The 23,019-nt window shown below is 32.5% G+C and overlaps 2 protein-coding genes across 2 annotated transcripts; one reads left to right on the top strand and one right to left on the bottom strand.

The window, feature by feature from the left end:
• Positions 1-5,252: 5,252 nt before the first annotated feature.
• LOC132293256 (probable 3-beta-hydroxysteroid-Delta(8),Delta(7)-isomerase) lies at positions 5,253-7,675 on the top strand. Its single transcript, XM_059790646.1, has 4 exons — positions 5,253-5,487; positions 6,728-6,874; positions 6,984-7,092; positions 7,234-7,675. The coding sequence occupies exons 1-4, from the start codon at positions 5,337-5,339 to the stop codon at positions 7,496-7,498; spliced, it is 672 nt and encodes a 223-aa protein (XP_059646629.1). The 5' UTR covers positions 5,253-5,336; the 3' UTR covers positions 7,499-7,675.
• Positions 7,676-9,990: 2,315 nt separating this feature from the next.
• On the bottom strand, positions 9,991-13,984 carry LOC132293250 (probable bifunctional TENA-E protein). The gene is made up of 3 exons (XM_059790633.1): positions 13,656-13,984; positions 11,366-11,583; positions 9,991-10,514 (listed from the first exon to the last, which is right to left on the bottom strand). Exons 1-3 carry the CDS (start codon positions 13,821-13,823, stop codon positions 10,196-10,198), a joined length of 705 nt encoding a protein of 234 aa, XP_059646616.1. The 5' UTR covers positions 13,824-13,984; the 3' UTR covers positions 9,991-10,195.
• Positions 13,985-23,019: the final 9,035 nt, after the last annotated feature.

The following is a 23,019-nucleotide window of genomic DNA, read 5'->3' as shown; positions in this document are numbered from 1 at the left end:
GGTTGAGATATCTAGGATGTATCTACGTATCGGGTCTCTGTTTGGATTGTAGTTAGGATAGAACTTATTCGTAGGCTTGACCCACTATTATTTTTCAGGTAACGGATAGTTCCAGGTCTTAGAACTTGTTCATGCTGAGTAGAAACGGTCACTCATTCTTCCGACGATGTAGGAGTTTTCTTCATGGTTTAGCATTGGATTTTCTTCAGTTGTTCGTTTGTCAATGTTGGATTTTTATTAGGGGTCCACCAAATGGATTCCCGAGTTGTATTAGAAATGGAGAAGTTGGATGTATCAGAATAGTTTCTTATTTGTAAAATTTTATTCTGAGGTTTTAGTTTCTGGATTATCATTTTAGTTTCTTTTTAGTAATTTTATTTATTCCTGTTTATCTTAATTGTATTCTGTGTTCATTTATTGCTGATTGTTTTGATATCCTCGAGTAATCGGGTGTGGGACTGGCCAACCCGCATCCGGAAATCCGGGGGTATCACACTACTGTTTGGCTGGGGATCATAATCCTCTTCATCCGCCTCAACATTTTAATCTTCATCAGCAAGGTCAGATGATTTAGAGGTACGAGTACGAGTACGAGTAGATGATTTAGGAGGGGGTGGGGAGGTGTACGACCCGCAAAAGAAGATTGATTACGCATATTTTGCATCATACATTGGAGAGTAGGAGAAGGAGGTAGATGAACGATATTATCCGTAATTTTTTTTCGTAGAGGTATTTTTTTTCGTATAGGACCTTTCTTTTGAGCTATCGACTTCTGCTGACCCATTTCTAAACTCGTCTTTACAGCGCAGCAAAGCACACTCTATTATGCACAAAAAATCTTTCCACCAATTGTTAGTCAAAATTTTTTTATCTACAAACAGATAAAACAAACACATAATTAATTACAAAAAATTGCTACAGGAAAATCATACCACCCAACAACAGATACAACACACCAATTACCATTACAAATTATATAAAACATTGCATTGCCTTACACGAATAAAATTTTCATAATTTTCAATTCATTTTCCCACAATTTAATAGTAACAAATAATCAATCAAAACTAATGAAACAAAATTTAATTGGATTCAATCAAATTATACTGTACTATTTATGACGCATAACTTTTTCAAAATTTCACAAATAACCTAACAAAAACTAATAAAATAGAATTTAATATAGTATATTCAATCAAATTAAACCTCTGAGTTTGGAAAGGGATGGACAGAATTTAATAGGATTCAATCAAATTATACTGTACTATTTATCACGAATAACTTTTTCAGAATTTCACAAATAATTAAACAAAACTAATAACACAGAATTTAATATAGTATATTCAAAGAAATTAAAACCTCTGCGTTTGGAAAGGGATGGACAGAACATTTCGAAAGAAAACCTAAGTCTGACAACTGTAACAACCGTGACCTTCTTCCAACTCCAATTCCAAAAACCTTCCGCAAACCTAACTCCGACAACTGTAACAACCGCGACCTTCTTCCAACTCCACTTTCGAAAACCTAAGTCCGACAACTGTAACAATAACAACCTCTTCTCGCAACCTTCTTCCAACTCCACTTCTGAAAACCTAAGTCCGACAACTGTAACAACCTCTTCTTGTGATCTTCTTCTAAGTCCTTCTCCTTCTTCCAATATTCGACTTCCCTTCCCTTCCCTTCCGACCTATTCAACGACCTAGAAAATGAAGGATATTTTGGGGGATTTGTGAATATGAAGGATATTTCAGTAAATTCCCCCAAATATTTAATATATACAAGTGTATATACACTATATAATATATATATACACTACAAATACACTGTGTAATAACTGAGGGTAACTTTTTCACACGAAATTTTTTTTAATTGACGTGGCTTTATCTAGGCCACACATCCAAACCGGTAGGAACAGGCACTAGAGATGATTTCCTTCCCATGCGATCTTACTTGTTCAAGCTAGTTAGTTATGCTAATAATGTTTATGGGGGCCAATATCTCAGGTCATCTCACTTAACCCAGCTAGTAATGCTAATAATGTTAGTGGAGAACAACCTTATTTACAAGGATAGTCGTATAATTGAAAAAAACAAGGATAGTTGTATAATTTAAAAAAAGAAAAATAATTATTCGCATTAGTTAGAATTATAAATGTCATTCTCTTTTAAATGAAAGTGTATGTGTAAAAAAAAAAACAAAATGCCTTATTATAAAAATAGTTCCCAACAACTCCGAATGTATAAAACTTTTTTCAGATAATTATAAAAAATTGTTTTATGAAGGAGTTTTTGAAAAATAATTTTCAGAAAATTGAACTAAGCAGAACATAATTTTTGTACAGTTTTTCTAAATTTCAATTATGTGAAAACATAAAACTATTTTCTAAATGACAAATTAAGCAAACCCTAAATATATGACTATCCTTCAGACCATTGATTCTGTAAAAACTTGTTGAATACTTTGTACTGTTGATACTTTGAACTATATATTCACTCTAATCTTATGTAATAGCTTAATTGTATTTGTTATACATCTTTTACAATGTATTTGAATAGATGTGAGAGCTTATATGGCCCAAGCAGGGGTGTTTAGGACAGGGATGTGCTGTGTGCACATGTTATGAGTTAGGTGTGTGTGTATCAACTTGCAACACAATTAGTGGATTTGCATTGGGTGCGTACCCAAGAACCAAGTTTTTGATCCCTATTGAGAAGGGTTTTCCTTGTAAAATCTTGATGTCCTTGTTGCTGTAGGTTAATGATATCTGTGGATAATCCAAACAAGCTGTGGTGATTAACATGTAAAGAAAAGTGTTTAAAACCTACAGAAGAAGTAAAAGAACCAATTCACCCCCTCCCCTCCTGGCTCATCATTTTTTTTCCATGACAAAAGAGATAATTTATTCAGTAAAGATAACTTTATTTTTGGATCAATCAAAAGAAATAATTTATTTAACGGAGATATATATATATATATATATATATATATATATTGGGTACTTATTTTATTTTTGAGTCCTGTCATAAGAAATAATATATTCACCAAAGATAACCCTTTTTTTTTTTTTTTTTTTTAACTTTTTGTCATTTAGTGGTACCGCGATTTTGAAAGGATTAAGGATCACCGAAGTGATGTCTAAACCTAATAACTTAAAACAAAGATAAAGGATCTCAGAACAAGAAAACACAGTGTGAATCATAATGAATTGTCTTAATAACTAGATTAGAATGAATAATTAAATTGTTTTTAAATGAGACAAACAAAAAGGGGGGTTTGAGACTACTCAATAAATGAAATAAATGCCTAAAGATTTTTCTTTGAACTATTTGGGGTTACAACTTCAGTTATGAATACAAATTTAAAAGAAATAATTTATTTAATGAAAATAACTTTTTTCTTTTTTCTTTTTCTTCTTCTTTTTTTAAGCTTTGGTCAAAAGAGAATTTATTTATAAATTTATTATTATTATTTTATTTATTTATTTATTTATTTTTTTTTTTTTTTTGAGGAGAATTTTGTTTTTGGGTCCTGTCAAAAGAAACCAAAAACATTAAATATTGAAGAAGAGGGGACCAAGATCTCATGTCATCTTTCGTAACCAAGCTAGTTATGCTAATATAATTTGGGGCTAAATATAATTTGTGGCCTTGGATGAAACAAATAAAGTGGTCTTTTATGTTAGTAATATTCTCATAAGATGTTTTATAATTTATAATTTTTTTTTTCAATCTCTAGTTTCACCATTAGGTAATTGAATATTATTTTGAATTAAATAACTTACGACAAAAAACAAACACTATATCCAAATCTTCTGAATACACTTGACATTTTCTGTGATCGTTTCTTTTCATTGGTAATTTTGGAACATAATATATAGTTGAAAAATGCCTAAAGTTTTCATCTTTTAGGATAATTAAATCATTAAATCTATTTTGGCTATTTTTTACTAATAAATCTCTTATTTATGGAACAATATTTTTTCATTATCCAAGGTCATAGATATTTTTGGGAATGGAATATAATTTTTTATTTCTTTTTCTTTTTCTTTCTTTTTTTGTTGTTGTTTTTCATAAAGAATTTTTTTATTCCATATTTAGTCACTAATATCTTTTTATTTCGTTAATGTATAATTACTCTTCTAATTCTTCTAAAAAACTTGGTTTTTCATTTATTGATTTTTCACATAATTTTTTTTTGTTGTGCTTTGATTATTAGTTGTAACTGCTTTGATTATTAGTTGTAACAAATTTATCAATAGCTCATTTTTTAGTTATAGTTAATTTATCTACTTTTTTCTTCTTTTTAAGTTTTTCATATTGGGATTCATACTCTTTACTAAACATATTCAACAATAATAATAAAAAATTTATTATAATTCACAAACAAAAGATAACAAAAATTAAAAAAACTATAAAATAATTTAAGTTATAGAACAATAGAATCTTATTTCTTAAATTTCGGTCTAAGGCTTCAACAAATTATTCAATAGAATAAAGTGTGCACAAAATTTTCCACGGAGTGAAATAGTGAGAAAATGTGTGAGGAATAAGAAAATAATAATAATAATAGTAATAATAATAATAATAAATGAAAAACAAAAGAAAAGATAAAAATAAATATGTACTAGGAGTCTTGAAAGAATATGAAAGGTTTCACCGATTCACATTATAACCAATTCACACTATAATATGGGTGTAATGATTTAACATATATATATATATATATATATATATATATATATATGTGAAATAAGAATATAAATCTTTTATATATATGTATATATATTTAAATAAAAATGTGAAATAAGAATATAAATCTTTTATATATATATATATATATATATATACATATATTTAAATAAAAATGTGAAATAACAATATAAATCTTTTAGGCCCACTATTAAATCTTTCAATTGGATAAAATCTAGGAAGGAAATAAATTTTTTAATAAGATTATAATATAAAAAGATTATAATATAAAAAAAAATAAAAAAATTCGAGAGTCTTTCTATTGGCTAGAGCCTTAGGTAACATCTAACTCGCTGAGGCTCTAGCCAGCCTACATCTTACTTGACCAAGCTAGCGAAGCTAATAATGTCCGTGGAGACCAATAATATTTACAAGGTTAGTTGTATAATTTGAAAAAAGAAAAATCATTAGTTAGAGTTATAAATGTCATTTTCTTTGGGCGAAAATTTATTACCGTCAAGCCATTAATATATTGTCAAATTGCCCTCCAACGAGCTGTTTCATTTTTTTGTCCTATGCATTTTCAGCCTACATATTTGAGAAGAGTTGCGGATCTAAAGCCCTAACTCTGCAATTGTGATTGCGAAAATGGAGGGAGCACAAAGTCAACCTCACCCTTACGTTCCGAGAGATCTGAATCTGCCCGATTACGTGCCTGTTGTCCTTTCCCAGTCAACCATTGTTGGAGTCTATGGCCTCTCTTCACTGCTTATTGTCTTCCTCGTCTGGCTACTTTCAGGTAAATTATATATGCCCTAGAAAATCAAAGAAATCATTCACTTCACTACTACTAGAACTTATTCTTTTTCGAATTTTTTTTTTCTTTCTCTGTTTCTATGAATTTCCATATTTTCTGGTTTTTGGTTGCATAAGAATTAGAGAACTATTAAAGTTGTATGGTGATATTTCGGAAAACCATTTTCTAGTCTTATTGTTGGGTGATATTGTTAGTTTCTTTTAAATTTAAAATTGGAAAAATTAGTGTTAGGTGATCAAATTTAAACAAAATTGATTTGCAGTGACATAGAATTAAGAAATTTATTAAAGTTAAATGCAAATAAGTGATCATTGATAATTTATTTCCATAAATGAGGGAATTTCTTTGTTGCTGTTCAAATAAAATGATATCTACTGTTCATGAGTCTTAACTAATGATATTTGAATTTTGTTTGAAGTTTTATCTTTATTAGGTTCTAAAAACACTTTGTTGGCCTGAAGCTGAAATTGGTTTTAATTTTTGTTCTAGACATTGTCTTAAATATATATTACAAACTTTGATAGGTTAGACAATTCTGTATGTTTGGTAAAATGTCTAAAAGAGACATGCTCTGCCATTGGCCTTTGAAACTAAAATATTCTGAATTTTGTTTCAGGTTTTTTACCTAGAGTTAGGTCAAAATTATTATTCAGTTAGGAAAAATAAATTATTATTAATGTGGGAAGTTTGTGCATATTTACCTAATTTACCTAGTCTACCGTCTGTGTTTGTTTGGTAGAGAATTAATCAGACACTTATTACAAAATGCGAGAAAATTTTGAGAGAGTTAAGAGAGAACAATAGAGAATTCCAACTCCCAACTTACATAGTGCAAAGAAAATGATCACAATTCTTGCAATATGGTTTAGAGGGATTGTCAAAGAATGAAGAGAGAATGAAGGTTAAGGTTTAGAATTAGAATAGAGATGAAGATATCCATGTTAGTTCAAGCAAGAGGACAATTCTGTCATCTTCTTAACTTTTTTTTTTTTTTTAATAATCTTTAAATAAAGAACTAAGTAATATGATAAGTTTACCCTTAAATGGTTGCTTATTTGTATTTAACATTTAAATTTGGTAACTATTTACTTTTTCTTATTTTTATGGTCGCTGTAAAGCAATATTATTTAGATTTGGGTACTAAAATCTAATTTTCCCTTTAAAATTTGACTGCTAGAACTATAAAGCTGATTAAATTTATTCATCCTTTTCCTTGTGGTAGGTCGGTTATCAAGAGCAAGAAAGCTTGATAGAGTGCTCATGTGCTGGTGGGTTTTCACAGGCCTGACCCATATGATTCTTGAGGGTTACTTTGTTTTCTCTCCGGAATTCTACAAGGATAAGACTGCATGTTACTTGGCAGAAGTTTGTAAGTTCCCTCATTTGACCGTACAATGTGGACTGCAAACATTTTAAGCACTTCTGCAAACTTCATAATTTTGAGGTCTTTGACAGTGCTTCTGAATGAAAATTGGCAGGGAAAGAATACAGCAAAGGTGATTCGAGATATGCGGGTAGGGATTCTGGAGTTGTTTCTGTTGAAGGAATCACTGCTGTTTTAGAGGGTCCAGCCTGCCTTCTCGCAGTGTAAGTTATAATCTTGAGTTGCATTAATGTTATCCTGCCAAAGTGATAAGCTTCACATTTTTTTTTTTTTTTTTGACTTAAAATAAGTTCATGTGATTAGCTTCTCATCTCTTACACTCCTAGTCAATTCTTAACTTGCAGGTACGCTATAGCCACAAGAAAGTCGTACAGCTATGTACTTCAATTGGCCATCTCTTTGGGGCAACTTTATGGAACCGCTGTATATTTTATAACTTCTTACTTGGAAGGGGATAATTTTGCTACAAGCACGTATTACTATTATGCATACTACATTGTAGCAAATGCTTCTTGGGTTGTAATACCCACACTTATAAGCATCAGGTGCTGGAAGAAGATATGTGCAGCATTTCAGGTCCAAGACCAGAAAAAGGCCAAAATTCGCTAAGATAAAATTTAGGCTGCATTTTCTTATTTTTTGTGTCTTGATTTATGATTTTCATTCGATTTTTCCTGGAATGCATGATCCAGTGACAATAATTTTACATTTTGGAAAACAATTTATTTGACCATTTCTTTACCTTATATTTTTTAATAGAAGGATGATTAATATTATTGAGTTTAATTAGATGGAATCAGTTGCGTGCTATTGGTTCTTTGATTAGTATTATTATTATTTATTTTTTACCGTTTAAATTTGGTGATGTTTCCCCTCGCCCATACGAGGTAAAGCCCACCTTCTCTCACTTCTACTTTTGTTGTCTTTTGGCACGGTGATATGTTGGAATGCTATGAGGAATAAAAGAGTAGAAGTGGATGGCATCCTCAATCTTTGAATAAACCAAATCTGCAACCGTCAAAAAGGTAATGTTCTTGATATTTCTTGAAATTCTGGTTCCTGTTGAACCATTTCTATCTATATTACACTAGAATCCTGGTTGATGGATTTCTTGATTCAGAGATATAAAAAGAAGATATGGGTAAATTCATAAGGAAGACCATCAGGTCAGTGGCCTAGCGGGATCAAGCCCTACTTCTCAGAGAGAGGTCAAGGGTTCGAGCCACAGTGGAGACATGTGTGTAAGTACCAACTAAGAAAGAAAAAAAAATTCACAAGGGAGGGTTTTAGCGCAAGATTGATTGGTCCTTTAGCACAACATGCACATATGTAAAGAACTCATAAGAGAGGTATAGCTTTGGGAGAACTGGAGAGGAGAAGATTTTAGAGAACTAAATCACCTATGTAGAAGAAGGGGCTGAGGGATAGTAAGTTTGATTAACATGAGCAGTCCACGAGAAAATTGCAAGATTGACAAATCTATATAATTTGATCCAAATTGTGAAAGTTTGCAAGATACACTATTGCCGTACCATCCAACAGGGTCTGGCCCTCGACTCTTCTCTTTAAGTGAAGTTTAGGCTTGTTTTATGGTCTCTTTAAAGGTAAAATTTTTTCCTTTCACTGATTTTCTCATAGCCAGGAAAAGTCATAACCCCCTCGAGGGCGTGGTGTAGCATTTTGGTGACTGGGGTATCTTGGAGAGAGGGTTGTTATGGAAGGTGGAGGATGTTAGAAATTGTAACTGTTGGGTTCATAATTGGATACCAGGTTCTGTCAATTTCAAACCTTTCCAAGTTTCAATTTCTTCCACATTGCTTGGGTTTTCCAGTTAATCAACCAGCAGACAAGAAGGTGAAATGAAGGTTTGTTAGCTCGGGTTTTTTCAAGCAGAGATTACGAACATATTTGCAGATCTCTCTGAACTTTTCTAATCAGCAAGATAAGCAAGTGTGGGGATTTTCAAACTCTGGAATTTTCTTGGTTATATATTCTTATTTTGTTGCTCTACGGTGGAAGAAAGGTGAAGTTGTTACTGCAGATCAACAGCCAGAGACTAACTCAGCTATAAACAAGGACAAGTACTGGCCTAGATTATGGAATTTGCCTGTCAAACCTTAAAGTAAGACATCTTTTGGAGATGTTTGCATGATATGTGGGGGTCCTAGAGTCCTTGGGAAGGAAGGGTTTCCTTTCTGACTGTATTTGCAGAGGCTGTGATTTACAAGTGTGTGTGGAAATGTTTTCCTCTTAGGGTGGATGTTAATTCTATTGGTGGAAATTGTTGGAGTGACTGGTGGTTAAGGTTGGTTAGAAGTTGGGAGAACTCTGATAACAGAGCTGTTCTAGAAGGTTTGGCGGCTACTATGTGTTAACCTCTGGAAGTCAAGAAATGCATTTGTGTTTGGGAAAGACCAATGGACTCTGGAAAAAATCGTCTCAGTTGCAGAGGTACAACTCTGGGAATTTTATGACATTCACGATTCTTCTACGCCATTTTCTGTTGGATCGTGTGATGTCGGTTTTCCTCAGCCAAAGTGGTCTTAGCGTCCTGCGGGGGTCCTAAAGGCTAATGTGGATGCTGCAGTAAATGTCCTAAAGGCTGGTGATCTTGTTGTTAGCGATCACAATGGGTGGTTGTTGGCCGCTGCCACTTTCTTTTTCAAGCATGTTATGGACCCTTCACTTGCACAGGCTTTTGTCATGTGACAAGCCATTTTGAAGATGAGGGACTGGGGTCCGAGTGTTGTTCAATTCAAATTGGACTCCAAAAATCTGGTGGTATTTCCTTTCCTTCCAAAGGGAAAAGTAGAGGGTTCAAGTTACCATATGAGGCAAACGAGTGTACTCTTAAAAAAACCTCGGTCAAAACTTTTAAACCTCAACCCATGAAACTAGTTTATTGTTTTTTTGCAATATTGTTGCACACAGTGACTTGTATCAAACTGTTGAACCCATGTTATCAAACTTTCACTATTACACCATATGACTCCAGTGAACTGATTGAGGATCATTTGAAGAGAATATCTGTTGATTGGAACGTTTACAACACAAACTTCTATTCAATCACACGTACACGACTTGGATGATCAATCCAGGAATGATCACCAAACAGCACTTAACTTTCAAACTATCAAATGTAGTCAAGAACTTGTTGAACCATACTTACAACAAAAGATCTATTGATACAGTTTTAGTTTGTTCAGGCATGTGCTACTAGCTTATAAACAGAACCCAAAAACACACTCCTTGAAGGAGACATAAAACTATAAACACATACAAGCAGCAGCTCCAAATGACGTCCCATTAATCAGTCTTCCCTCGACTCATGTTCCAAAATTCAATTTCATGTTCAAGAACACTTAATAGAACTACCTCAGCTTTCGCGGCCACATCATCGGATGCCTTTGCTAGACGACGGTTAGCCATGCTCTGGAGAGAGCGACAATACTGACCGAAACCCTCGTTGCCCCATCTTTGACAAGTCTCCTTCAGTTCTTCAGGTGTTTTAGAGCCATCTTCCAGGCAGTGGGCAAAGCTCTCTTGATAAGCAACTTCAATGGCCCACAACGCTGTAATCGCCACTGTATATTCAACTTCCGGACTCGTTAGGCTCTCCAGAAACCTGAAACAGAGCATGCAGATCGTTCAAAGATTCAATTGTTTGTAATAGGGTGTCTCTCAAAATCAAAAATAAACAAAATTAAGAATGCCTACCTGCTGCTAGAAGGCGTTTGTTGTTCCATTGGCAGATTATACTTTTATATTATCTCAATAGTAAAATTAGTTGAGATTATTTATTCATGCACAATGTGGAAACTTAATTTTAACCTAATCTATGAGTACACTTGTAAACAACACTTGGCACCTCTTGAGGATTCCAGTAACTGCTTCTCTTCGGTTGGTTAAAACAGATATTAATTGGATATTCAATATATTGTGTCATGTTCTAAGAGCTTGAAAGGCTCAGAGTACTACGAGGAGGTGGAAGAACTAAAAGTGCATTCATTACAATTTGAAATAAAAAAAAAAAACAGATTATTTTATATGGAGTAGTCTTCAAGCAACAATTTACTGCAACTTTTGTTTTTTCTATACTTAAAATTAACATTTCTCTTTATCATAGTTGAGCATATTCTGAAAATCAGTAGTGATTCTGTTCTAGCCAAAAATTAACAACAGCACTACATTGTCATCTTAGTCGTTAGTATAAGAAACTAGGAAATGAGAACGCCGATAAAATCACAAAATATATAACAAGCACAACTCAGACAGGATTTAAGGCATTAGATGACATGGGGGGCTCAAACCTGTGGATATACTTGCAAAATCATCCGTTTTCCGAGTAAAAATGTACACATACTCTAAAATATAAACATAAATAAAAATAACAGTTTATATGGCATCACGAATCAGAAATTCAAAACATTATAAGCTATAGAACTAAAACATGTTCACAACTTAGGACTATGGTACCTGCAATATTTGACGTTTGCATTGTCAGGAACTACACTAGATAGCGCAATGCCCCACTTGGAAGCTTCTTTCTTGAACCAAGCAATCTCGTCATTCAAAGCAGCCATACCACCCAAAAGGACTTCCATATCGGAGCTATCATCCAACTCCTTACAAGCTTTCAACAAGACACTCGCTACAAAAGGTACGAATGCCCTAACAAATATATAATCCTGTCCCTGCATTTTAAAATTTTGACAGAAGTTCACTTTAAACCCTTAAAGCTGGGTTTAAATTCAATTTTTATCTGGTCTAAAGTGCAGTTACAATAGAAGTATATATATTTAAATCTACCCATATATTTATGCCAGTATTATGCTAATTATTTGTTTTGTGATTTTTAAACCTATCACTAAATTTTTTCCAAACTCTAGTAAAATCGTTAATTAATTGGTCATGTGCTTTCTAATAGTCACATTTAACAATATAAATAAAATTTATAAACAAAATATATAATTTTATGATAACAAAAATTAATAAAACTATAAACTAATTTAAGTTATAGAATAATAGAAACTGATTTCGAATAATTTGGTCTAATACTCCAATAAATTATTTAATAGAATATAAATGTATTCAAAATCTTATTACAGAGTGAGATTGTGAGATTGTAAATTGTAATAGTGGAGAAGATGAAAAAAAAAAAAATTATAATGAGAGAGGAGAAAAAATATATAAGGAGTAAAAAAAAATATAAAAAAATAAAAATCAATAGGAGTCTTAGTAAAATATAAAAAGTTTCACCAATATTTACTTAAATATATATTTAATATTTAGTGTGTATATATGTTGATGCAATGAGGGTGAGAGAGAGCCAAAAACAAAAACAAAAACAAACAAACAAACAAAAAAATTATAATAGTACGAGGATAGAAATATTTTGGGCACACTCTGTATTTGTTGAAGTTTAATAATATAAGAAAATAAAATATTTAGATAAGTTATAAAATATAAAGAAAAAAATTTTGGGGGCCCCTCAAAAAAAGATAAAAAATATAAATCTTTTAGGGCAACTGTCAAATTTCTCTATGCGTTAAAGTTTAATAATTAAAGGAAATACTAAAATTATTTTAGAAAAGTTATAATATATAAAGAAATAAAAAATTATGGGCCTTTTTATTGATTGGGGCCTTAGGCAATCGCCTAAGGCTCTAGCCGCCCCTGCATATGAAAGAAGCAAAAGAGGAATAGTACAGACTGAGGATTTCAGTTCAAAAATTACAGGATCACACCCAACCCTTGCAGCATTTGATATAAGTGTTCATATATTTTATTTTATTTTTATTTTTTTCCAGATATAAGGGTTCATATATGTTGGGAAATACTTGCAAGGATTGTGTGCTGAGTGTTTAACCAATTCAATTGACAGAAAATAAAGAGAGTGAAGGCAAGCCATAAACAAGACCAATAATTTATATGGGTGCATATAGGCAAGAGAATGGTTCACTATAAAGTATTAACTTCCATGTTCATACCCTAAAACCATCATGTACTAGCGCCACTCATCAATACTAAGCCTAGGGATTCTCCACAACTGGCAACACAACACACGCCCTCGCACATACACAATGTGTGTGTCTTAGGAAGAGGACTGCCCCCTTGAAAACCAAACACACAACAGTAAGATTACTCCATTATGATCTGGATAACATGATTTCGAGACAGAAAACAACCTCTCCACAGAAGTAAAATTGCATACTTCAAACCCTTTTCAAAATCAGCAAGACCTTCGTACTCTGAATTAGCTTTCTGTTTTTTACTCGCAAGATATATATAGCCTCTTTTATTCCTTAAAGAGCAGTGACAGAGAGTTCAAATTCACAAACAAAACCATTTTCCACAACATCCCATAAAAGAACCTTGAGAGGTGATTTTGCCAATCACCAACCTCAATAACAAAAAAACACTGATTTAATTTTATTGGTAACAAAGTTTCCTTACCAAACTATTATCCCATCAAAGTCATTTTATTTATTTATTGATAATAAAATTTCACTTATTTACCAAACAAAGAAAACTATTTTGTTGAAAATGATTTTGAACCAAGTTGTTTGTTCAAGAACTCACTCCTCTCTGAACTGAAAACTCTCCTCACCCTCTTGCATGATAAATTATGGAGTAATAAAAAACATATAATCCCACAGGCTAAATACATGTCACATAAATTTATGTTGTTAGTAGATAAATTAATTTACTGTAAGTAAAACCTTGAGTAAATAATGAAAAATTGAAAATAGGATAATAAAATTACCAGCCATCGCTTGAAGGAGGAAAGGTCAACGGTCCCATCACGGATGCTAAGGATGAAAGGGTGTCTGGTCGCTCCGTTGTAGATCAGACGGTGCTTTTTCAGCCACGACTCCGTCATACCGCTTCTGTCAAATCGTCCAACTACCTTAGTAGTTTTTTCGCCCTCCATTGTCTCCGTCTGCCTCTTCGTTACGGAATCGGTGACTCCGTCGGAGTAGAGTGATCACTGGGTCGGTGTGTGGGTACGGACGGGTTGAAGAAGCAGACGAGGATTCTTGAGTTCTGTGCCTCGTCGCTACAAACGCCCAATGTACGTGTCAAGTGTTAACAAGTGGCCACCCCCCATTGGCTTATATATATATATATATATATATATATATATAAAATAGGAAGTCACGTGTTAGTGTTTAATAAGCACGGTAAATTTCATACCTCCACTAACCTACTACTAGAATACTGTTGTCAAAGAGTAATTATTATAATTTTGAATAAAGTACTACTACACCCTCCTTAGATTCTCCTTAGATTTGATAAAAGAATATTCAGATAAAATTTATTTATTTTTTAGATAAAGACATTTCTTAAAGATTTAAAAATAACAAAGATATCCTTTTACATAAAAAATTAACCAAATTATCCTTTAACTGTTTAGGAGACTTTTTTAATTTTACAATTTAATAAATTGAACCAATCTACTTTTATGAACAATTTATATATATAAAAAAAAAAAAAAAAGTAACAAAAAAAAAATTGTTATTTACTATATAAATGTCCTAGCTTCTTAAAAATGTAGATGATTTTTTTATCCAATACATATATTTCAAATAAATTATATTTTGTTATTTCTTCTTTTCTTTTTCTTTTTTTATTTTTAAATTAAGATACTTAATTCTTTCATCTAAAAAAATTAAACTAATCTCTTTTCCTTAAAAATAAAAAATATGGTACCAGTATAACTTTATGCATCTTAAATTATATTTCAAATATTATGCATTTCCCAACATAAAAGGGACAAAAATAATAACAAAACAAAGGAGAAAAAAAAAAAAAAAAACAAAGGCATGCATAAAGTTAAGATGCATAAAGTTATATTTTCTTTTATGTTGGAAAATGCATAATATTTGATATATAATTTAAGATGCATAAAGTTATATTGGTACCAGATTTTTTATTTTTAAAGAAAAGAGATTGGTTTAATTTTTTTAGATGAAAGTTTAAACATCTTAATTTAAAAATAAAAAAGAAAAAGAAAAGAAGTAATAACAAAATATAATTTATTTGAAATATATGTATTGAATCAAAATCATCTTAGACGTCTACATTTTTAAGAAGTTGGGACATTTATAAAGTAAATATCAAAAAAAAAAAAAAAAAAAAAAAAAAAGTGAACAATATAAAGTTTTTTATTTTTATTTTTTTTTAACTTATATTTTTATATATTATAGACAGTGTAATAGCCAGGGCGGAGGGATGGGCATTTAAAAAAAAGATAGTTTATATATAGTCTAAAGGAAAATGATTTAATTAATAACTATAGAATCTTGATAAAAATTGACTCCTATAAAAATTTAATGTAACTATCTTAAAATTGGATTTGGATCGTCTAAGTTAAAATTCCTTTAAGTTATAATTGAATTTTCTACAGAATGACATATGTCATTTAAGATATATCTTTGGCTTATGTTAAATTACTTCAGCTAATTTAATAAAAGTTAGGAAACTGCACCGTTTTAAGATAAATAAAAAATCTTTAAAATACCTTAACCATTTATACTTCAATTTAAATCTAAATCTGAATCGGCATAAAAATACATATAGTTTACAAAATTCATCTAATCAGACACTGTATACTATTAAATTGAAAATCTACTATCCAAGTTTTTTTTAATCAAAATCACCTTCTTCATCCAAGTCAATACTATTATTTCAGAAAAGAGAGAGAGGGAGCAATCTTTTTTGGAGAAAAGAGGAGAGATTTTATAGGAGAGAGAAATGTTTACATCTTCGTAAAGCTTTCTACCTTAAAACGATTCAGTTTTCTAAATTTCATTAAATTAGTTGATGTGGTTTAATATAGGTCGTAGATATATTTTAATGGTTGTACACACAAAATTCATAGTTTGCAAATAAAGAACAAAATAGGGAGCAAATAGAATTTTATTAATTTATAAAAATTTCAGTACAATCCTCTGAGATATTCTTTACAAAAGAAAGAAAATATCATCCGATTCGATTTCCTTTATTGGTTGGATTCAAGGGTTGTTGGAGCTTGATCTTAAATCAGGTTGTTGATAATCTTCTTCAAGTATTTGTAGTTGAAGAAGATCATCAATGATTTCTAATCGAGGGCTGATGAAGCTTGATCTCAAACAGTATTGTATGGTGGTTCATCAAACTTGTTGAATCACGGAGAACGGCACGATTTTGATATGCTTATTGTTTTTTGTTGAATTTGAGGAAGAACAACACGACTTTAGATGTGTTTGTTGTTCTTTACCTTCAGAGAGAATTTGTTGAATTTGATGAAGAACGGCACAGCTTTGGTTATGCTTTTTGTTGATTACTGTGGAATTTTGATGAAGAACGGCACGATTTGATGTGCATGTTGCTCTTCGCCTTCAGGTTTGAGTGTTGGGGATGAATGTCAACAGAGTTTCTGTATTTCTCTCTAGAATTCTAGATTTCTAGAATTCTCAATTTCTGTCCCTTTGGATTTCTGCCTTTTGGATTTCTGAGTTTCTCAATTTCTGGACCTCTTTAGATTTCCGAGTCTCTAAATTTCTGAACCCCTTTGGATTTATGAGTTTCTCAATTTCTGAACCCCCTCTCTCCTTCCTCCATGCCTCTATTTATATACTTCTTGGATTAATAAGATGATGACATGTGTCCTCTCCTAATAAGGACAAAATTATATCTAGGCCAGGCCAGTTAAATTATGATAATTAACCTTAAAAATAATTATTCCAAATATATTTTATTAGGAATAATTATCTTTTCATTTAATCATCTAGGCTGGGCTAATTAAATAATTTAAGTGGACCAAGCTTAAGCCAATTAAATAACTTAATTAAACATTAGACCCATATTTGATGGGTCAATTTGTCAAAACCAAAGTCCATTAAAATTTTAGTGTCTACAAATTGCCCCCACTTCGAGTCCTACGTTTGACAAGACTTATCTCATTTTTCAAGTGGGACTTGAAGTATTCAACTTGGCCTTTGAATTTGTAAAGTTTCCTTTTTCACTTTTCTTTCCAACTTTGGATTGTAAGATTTTCTTTCCAATTTGAATTGAATTATACAAATCCTAGTACAAATAGGAGGTATTTTGAAATCCCTTTTCAATTTGAATTTAATTATACAAATCCCAGTACAATTTGAATTGAATTATACAAATCCTAATACAAATAAGAGATATTTTGTTACTTATATATACCACAAATGTTATAGGGTTTGACATCAATTCCAATAACCTCGGAAGACTTGTTAGATTGCAGCCTCTGAAGACTTGTTAGTTTGTAACCTCGACTTGGCTCGAGCAAATAATAGGTATTTATTCATTTTTTACGTCTTTTTCTGTTTTGTCTTTTCTGATTTTCGTCTTTTTATGCTTTGTCTTTTTATGTTTCGTTTTTTCTGATTTTCGTATTTTTTTACTTTGTCTTTTTTTTTTTTTTTTTTTTTTTTTTTTTTTTTTTTTTTTTTTTTAAGGATTCTGCAAAGCATAAGATTTAGTCCTTCTCACAAATAACACCGATTGAGTTTCAAACTTTGTTTGTTGTTCCATCATAGTGGTATTCAAGTGTTTTACAAAGCAAAAGATGACTATTTTAGTGAGCGAAAGTAGTCGAAGAGGCCAAGGAACCACATTAAATGTATCTAACTCACTTCTTGGTTGCAATACCATTCAAATACCTGATCTTGACAATGAACATTGTTCATCTCATTGGACACGCATTCAAATGCTTGATCCTAACAATGAACATTATTTTTCTCATTGGACACGCAAGGCTACATGTGAACTCACCAATTTTGGTCTTGATCAGATTAATGAAGAATCCATTGGACTTGATATTAAGTTTTCAGCTTCATTGGACATGCAAAGCCATTTCTTCTTTTTAGGAATACGTCAAGTATAATTTTTTTCTTCAACGATAGCTCAACGGAAAGCTAAAGATCTTTTTCATCAACACCTCGGCGTGAATAGAATTTTTTTCTTGAACGATAGCACAACAAAAATCCAAAGATCTCTTTCCTTTGCAATGACATTTTGCTGACGGATCAAATTTCCCTTTGCAGCTGCAATTCTAGTGACGAACTAAAATTATTGTCTGCAACTACACTTTGGCGGTGAGCAGAATTTTTCTTGGCAGCTACAATCTGGCGACGAACCAATTTATTTCTTCGCAACTACATTTTGCCGGATCAAAATTTCCTTTATAGCTACAACTATGGCGACGGACCAAAATTCTTCTTTGCAGTTTCACTTTGGTGACAAACCAAGTTGACAGGTGCGACGAGCACTTTTGATATCGCATGATGAGTGACAACATCTTGATAGTGAGCCAAGTTGAAAATTTGTGACGAGCGACAATAATATCTTGACAATAAACCAAGTTGATTAATTGCGACTAGTCATTTTGATATCTCGTGATGAACACACTTTGCCATTTTGCAACTCTAAGGAGTATTTTTTATTTTATTATTATTTTTTTTTTGGTGGACTGAACTTGGAACAAGCCTCCAAGATGCCTAAGTACGCTGAACAGGGATCAAGTCATCACGTAGTTCAATTTTTTTTTTTTTGAAAAAGTTTATACTCGTATCAAAGAGTTCTTGATTTTTTGTTCTTTCCAGGTAGGTAGTTTAAACTCGTATCAAGGAGTGTCAGTTTTTTTGGGAGATAGTTTAAACTCGTATTAAGGAATTCTTGATTTTTTTTTCTTTTTTCAAGTAGATAGGTTAAACTCATGTCAAGGAGTGTCATCGACAGTTTAGGCTCGTATCTAGAAGTACTTCAATTTTAATTATTCTTCAACTTTGCAAGAATCAGACGACAATCCAAACTTATGCTGAAGGGCACGGACTATCTCATCGTCACTTTGATGATTTTCTTCTTGGTTTCTTTGACTTAATGCCCCCTGTGATTTAACACTTTCGATTGAAGTCATTGTTGTAACATGGTGCGTTTCTTGATGCAAGTCTTTCGAGATGATACTTATAATGAAAGATGAAGCTACTTCATCATTCGAGTTAGGAAGTATATTGTCTTCTTCTTCGGACTCACTTCTTTCATCTTCTTGAAGGTTGTCGGGTATATCAGGAACATCTTCCCTAGTACCATGATTTTCCATGCCAAGCTCTATGTCGTGGGCTCGAGTAACAAGCTCTTCAAATGTACGAGGCTTAATCCATTATAAGATGTAAAGAAGATCCCAGTGCATGCCTTGCATACATGTTTCAACTGTAGAAATTTTAGACAAACGATCTTTGCAGTCAAGACTTAGAGCTCGCCAACGGTTGATATAGTTAACCACGGGTTCACCCTTCATCTGTTTTGTGTTTGTAAGCTCCAATATACTTACAGTACGACGAGTGCTATAGAAACGATTAAGAAATTCTCGTTCCATCTGCTCCCAACTATCAATACCGCTAGCTTTGAGGTCTGTATACTAATCAAATGCATTCCCTTTGCAGGAACGAATGAATTGCTTGACAAGGAGATCTCCATTTATACCAGCATTGCTATAAGTTTCTACAAAGTGTGCGACATGTTGCTTGGGATTGCCTTTTCCGTCAAATTGTTGAAGCTTTGGAGGTTGATACCCAACCGGCATTTTTAAGATGTCAATTCTTTCTTTGTAAGGCTTTGAGTACATGTGAGCACTTTGAGGAATTCAACTGTATTGTTCTCTTATGCAATTCACTATCATGTCTTGAAGTTGTTGGATAGAAAGTGAGGTGATGGAGGCAGCTTCAATTGTTGGATTGGCGGACATGTCATTTTGATCGTCAATTGGAGTGGTCTCTGGCATGGAATTTGAGTGAGGAATTCGGCCTTTGCTTGACTCAGCATTATTGTCACGCAATTTTAACTTTTTTATCAATAACGCAATTTTCAGATCTTGTTCCTTGAGAGTGTGTTGTAATCTTTCAATTGCACAGGCCATACTTGTCAATTACTCTTCGTACAAGGTAATACTTGTCATCATGATTGGCATAGTGATGGAGTCAGAAAAATCTTTGGCCTTGGGTGAACCAGCCTTGAGCTTGAACTTGTTAGTGTGTGCTTAGCTGATACCTCAAAATGATCTAAAAAGTGTGAATGTGAGAAGTGGCCACCACATTTAAAATTTATAAAAACCACTTAACACTATACTATATAGTATAAGTGAAAAGGGATCGTCCCAAGGGATTTGCAAGATATTACGGAATCAAATTCTGTTTAGTAGGTCGAATGATCAAAGAGAAGTTTGGTTGGTTGAATTAAGCTAATGATTCAATTAAAAACATGCAAATCAAGAACAATCTAAAGATTAAGGTATAGAGAATGAGAAAGAAGTCTTGGGGCATAGAGTTCACCACTGAGCTTCACCTCACTAAACATTTAGCATTTGTTAATTTAGGGAGATTCCATGTTGTAAAACAAATATGTGTGCCATTAATTGAAATACTAAGCATGGATGGCAAATTAAGTATAAATTGTCTAATCAATCTAGTGAGTAGCACAACCTATCAAATTAAGCCATTAACCATTCAATAAACCCACAATTAATACATACACAAAAATCTAGAGAAATGTACTACTTGCACGTATAAGCATGGATCATCAAACAATAAGAATGGATTGTCTACCTATCTAAAAATTTAAAGTAACTATACTAATGATAAGGAAATTAAACTAAGGAGGTAGCACAATCCATCAAGAAATAAGCATAATCCATCAAATAAACCACAAGACTAACCAATTAAGTACCATAGTTTGACCATCACTAGATTTATAATTCCAACACACATAGACATACATTAAACCCATAAATTCTAGTGTAAGCACATGACCATTCATTCTAACATACATATACATACGAATAGAAATAAAAGATCAATTGGATGAATTAATCCATACAAATAATGTAAGAACTCAAGATCTATATATAATCATAGTCAAAACATTATTTACAACATAAATCCCCAAAAACTACAAAATAGTAAGTTCAGGAAGTAAGCCTAGGGGCTATCTCTAGTCCCAAGAAAAGGATTTAGCCACTCATGGTTATTGTCAACCAACCCTCAAGGGCTATTTTCAATGTAGGCACCATCTTTTTCCTCTTGCTTTGGTCTCCAAAAACCCTATTCTAGAGAGAGAAAAATATCTAAAACTATGTCTAAAGCTTCAACCAAAGTTGTGTAAAAATTGGAACAAAACTTGGAACCTATACAATTAGTTCAATTTCATTTAAATACAAGCCTTTTTGAGTAAGCAACAAGTTAGAAAATAGGCCTTTGATTGGTGCATTCTCGTAGCTATAAAAGTTGGTGGAGTTCTGGTGCACTCGAGAATTAAACAGCTCACTGCCAGTAGGGGTTTCGATCGATTGAAGCTGGCTTCGATGGATCGAAGCTTACGTGGTAAAGATATTTTTAACAACTGGTGACCTTATCCACTGAGCTGACACTACCTTCATTTCGATTGATTGTAGATCTTTTCGATCGATCGGGGAATCCTTCAATCGATCGAAGACTATCTAGTGCAGATTTTTCTGAATTTTCTTCTTGACTCTAAAAAGGAGCTAAAAGGCTCTTTTTGACCTGTTTGAACCTTTTTAACATGAAATAGAAAAAAACACAAATTAGAACTAAAACGAGAAAGTAAGATAGATGAATGGACTAAAATACCCTAACTTAGATGTTAAAATGCATCACATTTGAGCACTTATCACTTGTGATTGGATCAACCTTTAAGGTTGTAGGAATCTTCCTCCTCGCCCCCAGTGAGGTGAAAACGGTATGAGTTTTAGTTGTTACTTTGACAAATTTGGCGGAATCGACTCTTATCGCATTGTACTATCTTTTGGCAAGAACGGATGCTTTGACCATGCTCCACATCATCGAACTTGTAGTGATATTTGTACCACTTGACGAAGTTACAACCTTCTTGCCACCTTTTGTGGTGGTAATAATGTTGTCTATCACGATTGCAATGTCCTTGGGGGTATTCTTACTTTTCGTCTGAATCTTGTCGAAAGTTGTAAATTTTGACGATGAGAATTTGTTGAAGATTTGATGTAAGAGAAAGAGATAGTCCCACCAAGTGTGCTAAAAATTTATACACACAAATTTTATAGTCTGCAAATAAAGAACAAAATAGGGAGCAAATAGAATTTTATTAATTTATAAAAATTTGAGTACAATCCTCTGAGATATTCTTTACAAAAGAAAGAAAATATTTTCTAATTCGATCTCCTTTGTTGGTTGGATTCAAGGGCTGTTGGAGCTTAATCTTGAATCGGGTTGTTGACAGTCTTCTTCAAGTATTTGTAGTTAAAGAAGATCGCCGATGATTTCTGATTGAGGGCTGACGAAGCTTGATCTCGAACAGTGTTGTATGGTGATTTATCAAACTTGTTGAATCACCAAAAAAGAATGGCACAATTTTGATGTGCTTATTATTCTTTGTTGAATTTGAGGAAAAATGACATGACTTTGGATATGCTTGTTGTTCTTTGCCTTTAGAAAGAATTTGTTGAATTTGATAAAGAACGGCATGGCTTTAGTTGTACTTTTTGTTGATCACCGTAGAATTTTAATGAAAAAGGGCACGATTTGATGTGCTTGTTGCTCTTCGCCTTTAGGTTTAGATGTTGGGAATAAATGTCGGCAGAGCTTTTGTATTTCTCTCTGGAATTCTAGATTTCTTGAATTCTCAATTTTTGTCCCTCTGGATTTCTGGTCCTTTGGATTTTTGAGTCTCTCAATTTCTGGACCTCTTTAGATTTCTGAGTTTATCAATTTCTGGGCCCCTTTGGATTTCCGAGTTTCTCAATTGTTGGACCCCCTCCCTCTTTCCTCCATGCCTCTATTTATAGGCTTCTTGGATTAATAAGATGATGACATGTGTCCTCTCCTGATAAAGACAAAATTATAACTAGGCCGGGCCAATTATATTATGATAATTATTCTTAAAAATAATTATTCTAAATATATTTTATTAGGAATAATTATCTTTTCATTTGATCATCTGAGTTGTGCTAATTAAATAATTTAAGTGAACCAAGTTTGGATCATTTAAATAACTTAATTAAACCTTAGACCCATATTTGATGGGTTAATTTGTCAAAACCAAAGTCCATTGAAATTTTAGTGTCT

Source organism: Cornus florida, unplaced genomic scaffold, assembly GCF_030987335.1.
Source record: "Cornus florida cultivar Cherokee Brave unplaced genomic scaffold, ASM3098733v1 CherokeeBrave_3.0.0_Hap2_Chr01, whole genome shotgun sequence".
NCBI classification, from domain to species: Eukaryota; Viridiplantae; Streptophyta; class Magnoliopsida; order Cornales; family Cornaceae; genus Cornus; species Cornus florida.
Note: the sequence above shows the minus strand (reverse complement) of the source record. Positions and strands in the feature narration are given on the sequence as shown.